The following is an 11,527-nucleotide window of genomic DNA, read 5'->3' on the forward strand; positions in this document are numbered from 1 at the left end:
TGGAGGTTGCTGTGAGCTGTAATGCCACAGCACTCTACCGAGGGTGATAAAGTGAGACTCTGTCTCTTAAAAAGAAAAACAAAAAAACTTTGATATACTACGTGATCCATTCAGAATGCTATTTGTCAATACTAATAAGCCCTGTGATTATCATTATCTGGTTGTTAGGTCTAGAGTCAGTGTCAATAGATGGTCAATGTATTACTCTCTTTCTTGCCAATGAATATTAATATAACCTAAACCATAGAGTTAGTATGGATCCTTTTTGGCACTATGAATCAAAGATTGGGCTGAATATAATTTATTAATGAATAAACTGATCCACACTAGCAACTGAATTGATTGCCTCTATGTCAGGGATTAGCAAGAATGCTTGGTTGTTTAAAAATGGGGAAAAAATCCTTACATTTGATAATGCTGTTTAAACTAATTCTTCCATTCAACAAACACTTTTTACCCACAAAACGTACATTAGAGATCCAAAGATAAAGTGCAATCCTCACGTTTAAGGAGGTGGCAGGATAATAGAGTCAGACTTCTCCTGTCTCCACAACACTAGTGGAAGTCTTGCCCATGGATGTTGAAAACTACTTCCCTCAGTAGATGACAACAGGGGTTGATATGGATGCTCCACCCCCAGCTGGCGAATTTCCCAAGGTGGGTGCTTCTTGGGAATTGCAAATATGTCCATATTTTTCGTGGGTTACTAGAAATTGAAATTAAAATTGGAAAACTGTCTTCCAGTCTCCTAGCATGGAAAGTGGTTTCCTAATTAGATAAAAAGAGGCTAAATTCATTGGACTTCACAAGACAGTGAAATTTGTCTTTTCTAAGGAAAACTGCTCTGCTTTGAGAGATTTTCTTATCTATTAACTACAAATTTTTAAAGAATGTTTTAAGTTCCCTTTCCCCCCTTAATTTGAATATATCATACAATTCTTACTATGATCCTAAATTCAACAAAATTTAAAGCAAGAAAAGCTAGCCCCAAACATACCAACTCTTTGTTTTGTATCTATATTTTTTTGATGGTGGTTTTCTACATTATTTCATGTGTCTCACAATCACCAGTGACTCTCATCCACGCTGACTGTCTGTAGACTTTTGAAAGTGGTAACAGGTACACAGGTAACCAAAGCAGAGCTTGTTTGGTGAATTTTCATCTTCATTATGGTTTCTGGACAACTGCACATGGATACCGTATGGGACATTCCTTATGCCTTTGGCCCAGCTTTGCTGAGCCTGGTGTCAGTGCACACATCTGGAGTCCCCATCTCTTTCATGTCAGATTTCTAGATCTCTTTGGGTAGCTGGGCGGCACGCCTCTTGAAGCCCATTCTGTGGGCATGCTTGTGGATGTTGATTCCCAGTCACTGCCTCATTGATGGAAGAACAGCCCTTCTTCTCGCCACCCTTCTTTGTGGGACCCCTTCTGTCAAGCCCAAGTTGGAAATGCTGTTCTCTATATTTTAAATAATAAAGTGTTTTAAACCATTGGTTCACAGCTAAGTGTGCTTTTTCTTCATGAGGCCATTTGGCAAGGTCTGGAGATTTTTTCGTTGTCCCACTGGGTGAGGGTATTGAGGAGGCTTCTAGAATCCAGTGGGTAGAGGACGGGACGTTGGTAAACACCCTGCCAGGCATCGGACAGCCCCCTGCAACCACGAATCATTCAACACGAAATGTCAAAATCAAAGGTTGAGAAATCCTATTTAGATGACATACTTTGTAGTGAACACCAAAAAGCATACAAACATTGTAACACCAAAATATAAGATATTAGAAACATTTTCTTCATTTTTTTCCCACTCAGGATGTTTGTTTTATAATCAGAAGGTTTTCGGATGCCATGTATTTATCAGTAGATAGAGGCTCCAGATAGTTTGAAGGCAGACGGTCCTACTTTTCAAAGAGCTCACATTCTAACAATAGAGACCATCTATAACCAAAAATATTGTAAAACAATATGCTATGTTTAATAATGAGCCAAGTAATAAATAGTCTTGTCGGATGGGTGAGGGAAGACTTGATAGAGAACATGAACTTTGAGTAGTTTGCAGAAATTTTGCTCAGACTTGGACACTCAGATGCTAGTGAGGAAGGGGCAGTACAAGGAGAGGGAACAGCATGTGAAAAGCCAACAATATGAATTGATCGGAAATACAGTAGAACCTCCGTAGTTGAATGCTTCCCTGCATTAGCCATCTCTTTATGTTGACCTCATTTTCATAGACTGGACATGCACCACATGTATCGCTACGGTAGGTCTAGTTCCTTATGTTGACCACCTCCATATGTTGACCAGTTTGTTACAGTTCTTTGGTTGGTCAACTTAAAGAGGTTCTACTGTAGTCTGTTATGTTGAGATAGATAAACTTGGAATTTTAGGGAGAGTCTTGCTTTAGGAGGGCCTTGAATACAAGGGGTTTGGACTTTATCCCAAGGATAAGGGTATAATGTGATTCGTGTGCATTTTACAAAGACCACTCTGACGGGTATGTGGGATATGGAGTGATAAACCCTTTAAGAGAGTATTCCAACAGACCCAGGAGGCCGTCGTGAAGGTCTGAGATGACACAGGAAGGTCTGATTGTTGGTATCTTAAATGGTCTGGGGAGATGGTAGATAAAAAAGATAAAGGTTGGTTGACTCATATATTTCATGGATGATTTCATACATTTCATGGTTCATATCAATTAACCATGAAAAATGGTGTAACCAGAAAATGCATAGAAGGGAAGTGTGTGATGGGAGTAATTTTTCCCCCAAAATACTGTTTTTGAGGGATATGTAGAACATACGTTTTTCGACCAGGAGCTTATTGAACAATGAGCTTCTTCCATTATGATTATTAGGAATGACACAAAGGAAACATCGTGGCTTAGGAGTAAAGAACCCTGTTTCTACATATTCCAGGATTGATTATAAGGCCTTCGAAGTGGTTCTTATTTTTTTCCTCTGAAAGTGGTGATGGAAGCATACTGCTTAGGGGAGTTGATATAACTTATCCTGAGCTAAAGAATAAATAATTGAATATTATAAGGCATTTGAAAAATTGTAGTGGTTAAATATTCTGGGGGTCATAGCAACTGTTTACCATGATAAATGTTTGTATACCCGGGTTAGGTTCGTAAGATCACTCATTTTGATAGCCTTTGAATAACATTGGCTGAGTTGCATGGATTGCATCTGGTGTGCGTTAGATAAGCTTTTGTTTTTAGTTTTCTTTTCATTACTCATGTATAATTTTTACCTGCATTTACATTAGAATGAAAACTTTGTCTTATTGTTTATGTCCAAACCTCTTGTGCTAAGAATTGTTTATACTTTTCGCCTTAAAAAAATAAAACCAACACTGCCTTTAAATTGTGCCCTGAAAATGCATTAGCTAATAAACATGAAAAGAAAAACTATAAAATGTTTGCCATTATTGCATTGTTTTAATGTTCTTTGAGGCTCCCTCTGTTCATCAACCTTAGAGCAGGAAGCAGTATAAGGTTCCTTACGATTGTTACTACTAACACATTGTAAAGATCTTTTTCCTTTAATCTATTTAGTACAGGATCTATTTAGTACTGGCCTGTGTCCCAGAATACCATCAGAGATAAGGCTATTATCCTTTCATTGAGTATTATCCTGGGAAAGTATTTATAAAATTGAACTCTGTTGCACCTGCTGACCTCCTTTTTTAAATGAAGAAAGGGTGGGGATGGGGATTATGTTCCCTGAATTCAGATGAAGCAGTGTGTTTGGCATTGTTGACACAAAGTGCTTTAGTTAGGGCCTTTTCTATTGTGCAAGTCAATTCTATCTTGGATTCTGAAAGAAATAAGTTCACAATTCAGATCAGGAAGTTGGTGATTACATTGGGTGCTCTGCAGTTATTGGCACAGTTGCTATTTTTTCGTAAGCAATGCTATACTAGGACTCTCAGCTGTCAAGATTAATCTAAAATGTGTGCCAGCTATTGCTGTCCTGTTTTTCCCCAAATTGTTATAAATGGAATCGAGTGGCATTATCCTCAAACATGAAAGATAATACTTTTAGAATAGTTAAATATTTAATATTCATGCTTAACTCTTAAAAAGAATTGTCGTTAAAATGGGAAAAGGCCAGATGTGGTGGCCTGTGCATATGGGAGGCACTTTGGGAGGCCAAGGCAGGAGGATCACTTGAGGCCAGGGGTTTGAGACCAGTCTGAGCAACATAGTGAAAATTGTCTCCACCAAAAAAGAAAGAAAGAAAAGAATAGTCAAAAACAAGTTTTAAAACTCAATCTCTTATCAACTCATTCTTAAGCTGAATGAGCTTAAGAAACAATGCCATGTAACTTTTAAGAATCTCTTTCAAAATATTTTGCCTTGTCAAATTACTTGGACTATCTTTATATAAAATATATGTTACATGTATTTTTGTAAGTATACTTTTACGGCCTGCATATTTAAATACTTAGCAGGTTATTTGGGGCAGCCTTGCTAAATTAAGTGGTAGTTTGTAGCTTCCTAAAATTTTTGGTTGATAAAACAAGATATAAATGAGATTAAATTCATTCCCAGTTTTTTGTCCCCCCCCAAATCAAGCTCTGTTTCCTTTTTATATTCCCTTCCAGTTCCTTGTCATATGCTCAAATGTTTTTTCCATAATTAATTCTGTGTTGAAGTCTGACATTTTTGCTTTACATTGTATCTTATGCTTTTTCCCTAGTGATACAGTCCTGTGATACTATCACTGTAGTGATACTATCACTGTAATACAAATGTCAAGCTATTGTTTGGTTAATACAAAGTATTTAACCAAATCTGTGATCTAGTATACACTTTAATCAGATATAAGCAGTTTATGTGATAGAACGCAGTGAATCGTCAGAAAATTAGAACTGAAGCCTTGGTCTACTGAATACCTGTTGTACAAAGAATCTTCCAGTATTCTATTAGCTATGTTCCAAAATCAGCTAATCAGTAAAATAAGACTTACATTAGATCTAGTGGACTGTATTCATCTTAATTTTCTGTATTATTTATATGTATGTCAGCCATATAGTTAGAAAATTAGTTCTTTGTGGAACTAAGGTTGAATTTAAACTATTTTAAACTCTGAACACTAGGAATCACTTTTATCAACTTATCAATTTGTTCAGTTTATTTAGCTAGCAGTGGTTCCTGCTTCTTAAATAAGAAGAAAATAATGTATTATCTGAATGCATATACGCTCTATACAGTAATTTTAAATATTTAGTAATAGAAAGAAAAAGAATATATAGTTGGACACAGGCTTCGTAGTCAAAGAGATGTGGTATTTAGTCCCAGCTCCATGACTTACTAGCTATGTGTTCTTGGACAAGTTATTTACTTTATTATCTCTTAGCCTGTATTTCTTCCTCTCTAAAGTAAGCTTAATAATACCGGCCTTATAGTTACGGTAAATGATTTTATATATGTGTGTCATCTTGTATAGAAGCTGACATGTGGCAGACACTCGGTGAAGGTAGTTCTAGCTCTCATTTTTATTACCTTTAATATTATTAATTAAAAATTGTACACGAATTACGTTTTTGGTAATTTCAGAGGAGAATTGTCTTTAAATGATTAAGAACTGGTGATATAGATCAAATCAGATTCTTTTGAATTCTATAATGTTTGAAAGTTATTTATGTTGAGTAATATAAAATTAAAGTAAAGCGATAAAAATTTATTTAGACTCTGTTCTGCTAACTAACATATGACTTTTCTTTTAACAGGTTCAGCTCTATGTAGCTATAACCTAAAGCCTTCTGAATATACAACATCTTCAAAATCTTCTGTTCTTTGTCCCAAACTACCAGTTCCGGCGAGGTAAATTATATTACAAAGTTCTTAACTGTGACTCTAGTTTTTGTGGGTAAATTTTAAATTATATATGTTATTCTGAAAATATAGTTACTTGATACCAGTTGCCCAGGTCCTATACTTCTACAAAAAGTTTTATAAGTGGCAACAGAAATGACATTTATTTCATATTTTAAAACAAAACTCTGTAAACAGCTTCTCTCTCAGATAGTTTAAATTTCTTTTAGGGGTTTCCCTTTTTAAAAAATTTTCATGCTATAATTTTTCAAGTACACAAAATTGCTGAATCATTATGATCTGCAACAAAATTTAGAAACCAAGTCTCAGAGCGTCTTTGAAGTTGATCCTAGTAATACTTACTACTTTTTAATTTACTTTGTAAATTTAAAAAGCATGCCAGTGATTGTTCTCTGCAGTTTGCTTCCAGTTACACTTTTTAGGTACATTCTTTATATTAGGTTGTTTATCATATCTTATGCAAGGTCTTATTCAATAAACATTTATTATTAAGTATTTACTATGTTCAGAGAATACAAAGATGAAGCAAGAAATGTTCTTTGGAAGGCTCTCACCATAGTTATATGTAAAGCACACGTTAAAATTATGAATAGAATTTTTTAAAGGAAATAAATTCTCAAGTATTTTAGAATATATCCTCAGAATTAGGTATGTATATGTCTCTCTATATATTATACATATATTTGTATGTGTGTGTCTGTATATACAGACATATACCACTTTAGAGCATTGATCTGACCTTGAGAACCTTAATATGTACATGAGTCAACTTGTCTAGGAAACTGCCTCAAAGCCACTTTTTTTGTGTCTCAGTATATATAATAGTGAGCTATTGGGTAAAAAATTTTGAGACTCATATCTACTTTCTTTTGGATTACTTACAGGTGTAACTTGTGCTTTATTACCTTGAATTTGAAATTTTCTGTTGAGAAGTAGAAGAAGAAGGATGTATCAGTTAAATTTGATGTCCAACTTTTTTAGTCCTGTCAAGTTACTATTGAAAATCAAAATTTAAAACCTCTAGTCATAAAAATAAAGGGACCATTTTAAATAAGGGATACTCAGTAAGAGAGACTGACAGATTGTGGCCTTAGACCAGCAGGTGCGGAGATTGTATCCATGAAGATTGAGAATATTAGCAAGCCTGCAGCAGCAGCAAAGAAGGGACTTAGAATAGTCACTGGAGCAAACTTACCAACATACAAGCAAGAAAAGCTTTATGCCCTTATCTACCCAACTGGCAAAGTCTGTTTTGAATACATACTTTGGGATAGGATCATTTTTTTATGAAAGGATAGCCAGAAGCCTGGGTGTGAGAGGGAGGTCTCTGCTCCTGTTTAACGCGGGTGCTGGGGGACAGCTCATCTCCGACTGCCCATCCCCCGCCACCTCTGACTTCTGACCCCACTGTGTTGAGGACTGCCTTTTCCTGATTATCTTAGATGTTCCAGTTTGCTATATACACATCTCACAGCATTCTGAGAGCTTTCACCAGAAGACAGAAGCATAGTCTTAGGGCCATGGGTTTTAGAGATGGACAGAAATGCCCTCTAAAGAGGTCAGCAGCTCATGCCTCGCTAGTCTCAGACACGATGCTGAACCTGTACTTAAAACCTCCATGCTGTGTTTCTGCTGTGATCCTTCGGTTTTACTTAGTTTAGTGCCTCACAATCCAAGTATCTTACTACTTTTATCTCAGCTAACCCAGTTGGAAAGCAAAAGAGAAGAAACAATCGGTAGAAGAAAGGGAGGCAGGCCTTGCAAATACCAGAGTTATTTAGTGTTTGGCAACCAAAGTGAAAGGATCTGAGATTAAAAAGAAATTTGTTTTAGTAGAAAAAAGTCGGGGCACCACCCCATTCTACACATAGTAGTATTAGATATTAAGTCTTCAAAGATGAGTAAGGCCTAGTCTCTGTCCTTAAACTCGTAGTCTAATAGGTGCTATGTTTTGGGTGACTATTCTTTAAAAATGCCAAAAGACCAGCACTAGGCAGAACTGCTGGGGGAGGGAGGACAGTGGCTCTCAGCACCTTGTATGTCTCTTTTGTTGCCCTCCTAGGAGCGTCCTAGTGGGACAGAGGAGTCTGAACTTTGAGTGCAGATAAGGCTGGGGGTGAATCCCAGGTCACCACTTTCTCTTTGTCAGCTTGAACAAGTCACTTACCCTCTCCATACACTGAGTTTCCTATAAATTCAGTTTCCTATAAACCCACTATTCCATAAAATGTGAATAGTCATACTTTTCTCATGAAATTGTTTTAAGAATTAAATAAGATAGTATTTGTTAAACATCCGTTGTTGTGCTTGGCCATTGGCTCCAAGAGTCTCATTTCTCTCAATTTCTAAAACCGTTCCATTTGCCTTAACCTTTGCGAGCACCCAGAGACCTTCCGCAGTTAAAAGCAATGCCCATTTTAGAGAAAAGCATTTGTGAATTAATTTGCAGTAAAATACTAGGAACACAAAATAGTCAGACAGTTACCATTCCTAAGAGACTTTGGATTTTAAACATAAATGCGTAGGAAGGGTTATATTTTTATACAAATTCATAGCTCCTCTGGTGAAATGCCAGGCAGGTTAGCAATATGGAGACTAGCTAGCCCATATGCTTGTGATACTTTCAGGTAAACCCAGAGTAAATAGCAATAGTAGAAACAGATTACATTAATATAAATTCAGTTTATTCATCATGAAGTTGGGTACTTCTAGAATGCCAGAAAGGTTACTAAGTGCTGTGGAATTGATATAATAATGTGGAGATGAGAAATTAATAGCTGAGAAAAAAAAGCTATCTATTTATATTTTTCAATAGAGAATTCAAAGATAAATTAACCCTTCCAAGACATCTACCATATACCAGCCCATACTACCATATCCCAGCCCATACTACCATATCCCAGGGGGATAGCTTGAGGCCCTGTCTCAAAAAAAAACAAAATACAACCAAAAAAACCCATCTAAATAATCATGACTTTAAAAGGGCTTAAATCTCTCATACGTTCTAATAATATCTCACTTGACCTTCACAAAAACCTATAAACGATAGAGGTTATGGAAGTTATTCAAAGCCGCACACCTAACTGATGCAAATCAGAATTTGAATCCAGGAATTTGTAGCATCTGTACCACAGTTAGGTATTATAAGAGTATAGGAATGAAAGAAGAGAGAAATAAAAAGAAATGTGTGGGAACCATACTGTGTTGCCATTAGATTCTTGACTGACTTAATTCCTGCCTTTTGTATGCTAATAGAGATATTGCCAGAACACTTAATTATTATTATTTCTTCAATAAAACTTTTAGCTAGTAATCATTTGTAATTGTTCATTTATAACCTGAGGTTCTAAAGTAATTATTTGAGATGCCAAGCCCTGCCTTCTCCTGTAAAGGCTGTGGACAAGAGGTATTAGGCATTGTCATTCTGCTTTAGAGAACTCATTAATTGTGATAATCTGGACTTAAAGGCAAATGGACAGTGTGTTTGCCAAGGTGAGATAAAATTTTCCTATGAATGGCTAATTTTTAAAAATCTTTAAAAGACTCATCATAAATTCATTTTATTCTTGTTATCTAATGTTTCAGTAAGTGAAACAGCATCAGTTCCTAATGGAACTACATTGACTTCTTAAAGATCCAATATCTAACAGGCTTTGAAAGGTAGAAAAACTTATTGTAAATAGAATACTTTATGCTTGTCCTCTTAATTAAGAAGCACAGAATGTATCTTTTAGGTTAAATGCTAAAGAAGATAATATCTCATAGATACTTAAGTTCTCTCAGAAGTATTATTTTCTCAGAGGTATATGAAATCAGCTAATTTATCTCATCTTAAATTTATTATGTCACATGGGATTAATATAAAATAAGCCCTTTTAAAGTCATGATTATTTAGATGGGTTTTTTTGGTTGTATTTTGTTTTTTTTTTGAGACAGGGCCTCAAGCTATCCCCCTGGGTAGAGTGCCGTGGCATCACAGCTCACAGCAACCTCCAACTCCTGGGCTCAAGCGAGTCTCCTGCCTTAGCCTCCGAAGTAGCTGGGACCACAGGCACCTGCTACAACACCCAGCTATTTTTTGGTTGCAGCCATCATTGTTGTTTGGTGGGCCCGGGCTGGATTTGAACCCGCCACCTTGGGTGTACATGGCTGGTGCCTTAGCCACTTGAGCCACAGGCTCTGAGCCTAGATATTTTAAGATACGGAAATAATTCAAGTATCAAAACCCCATGGCTGATAGAGTTGTTTTTGTTTGAGAGAGAGTTAAGGAAAAAAATGACAAACTAGGACATCTAGTTTGTGTAGATTTCAAGCAAAATCTAGTGGTCTTTTACTTTAAAGTGAAGTATTTAATTTTATTTTTGAATAATGTGCCCATATATCATCTCCTCTTTTATTCGCCTTTTATTTCTGATATTCATTACCACTAAGAGCAGATTTTGACTCTCAGTTAGACAATGTAGTTAATCAGCTTGTGCTAATTTTATGCTTTAAATTTCGAGCTGTCAGTTTTTTTTTTTTTTTAACTGGCATAGATTGAATTATAGGGTAAAGGGATGTTGTTATTTTTCTCCAATTCTTTGAAGGCTGCTTATGAAAGCACTCTTTCCAATTGGCCGAGTGTTAACATACAGTATAAAAATGACGTGAATGTTACTCAGCATTTTCTCTTAAATAAAAATGAAGGATTAGAATTTTCCAAATCATCTATCCTCATCCTGAATTTGAAAGTCAGAAAAATACTGAAAATGCTTCTGTGTAATTTAGAGTCATTGATTTATGGTTAGGCTCTTTGATGAGGAGGAGGAAGGTGGTGGTGGTGATCTGAAGACTTACAGAGTACCTACTCCCAACCTTTTCAGCTAACAGATGGAGAGACAGACAAAGAGAGAAATGGAGTGACATGCAATGTTTGAAGAATTTGGGCTTTTATAGTTATCTGACCAGAAGAAGGAAACAGGAGAGCAGGACCAAGAACATTAGTGGGTACTGAAAACAGGAAAAAAGGCATCAAGTATCCTTGAGGTGGATATATATTATGTTCAAGGTTATAGGCACACCTGTGAGTTAAATGGATACTATGTCAGAGATGATAGGGTAATAAATAAAGAGGAAAAACATGCAGATAATCATAGAGCAGAGGGGATTTTAGTTTTGAAGGATAGAGAACCAGGCTTTATTAAAAATATGGTTAGAAAAGTCCTTAGAGGTATTAACTTGGCAGAAACAGTATCTAGACAACATCAGAAAAGATGTCTCATGCCTATAATCTCAGCCCTTTGGCAGGCTGAGGTGGGTGGATTGCCTGAGCTCAAGACCAACTTGAGCTAGAGTGAGACGCCATCTCTAAAAATAGCCAGGCATTGTGACGGGCAGCTGTAGTCACAACTACTCGGGAGGCTGAGGCAAGAGAATCGCTTGAGCCCAAGAGTTAGAGGTTGCTGTGAGCTATGACTCCAGGGCACTCTACTGGGGTGACAGAGTGAGACTCTGTCTTAAAAAAACAAAAAATAAATAAGTTGTAAAAAAAAAAGAAAGAAAGAAAGAAAGAAGTTGTATGTCACAGCAGAATTTAAAGGTTTCTGTCCTAAGTCTGCCTCTATTGACTTAATAACCCACCCTTCTTGATTCTCATAATATTTTTAACTAAATCCATTTCACTTAAAAAGATTCTATAATTTAAT

The 11,527-nt window shown here is 36.2% G+C and overlaps 1 protein-coding gene across 1 annotated transcript in view; it reads left to right on the forward strand.

Annotated features, from left to right (window-relative positions):
* SLC44A1 (solute carrier family 44 member 1) overlaps positions 1-11,527 on the forward strand; it is a 96,554-nt gene that overhangs the window by 46,979 nt on the left and 38,048 nt on the right. Inside the window, 1 exon segment of the mRNA XM_023510555.1 lies at positions 5,738-5,831. Coding sequence (XP_023366323.1) covers positions 5,738-5,831 — 94 coding nt within the window.

The sequence above is a fragment of the Otolemur garnettii genome, unplaced genomic scaffold, assembly GCF_000181295.1.
Source record: "Otolemur garnettii isolate 467f Iridium unplaced genomic scaffold, OtoGar3 scaffold00014, whole genome shotgun sequence".
Lineage (NCBI taxonomy): Eukaryota > Metazoa > Chordata > Mammalia > Primates > Galagidae > Otolemur > Otolemur garnettii.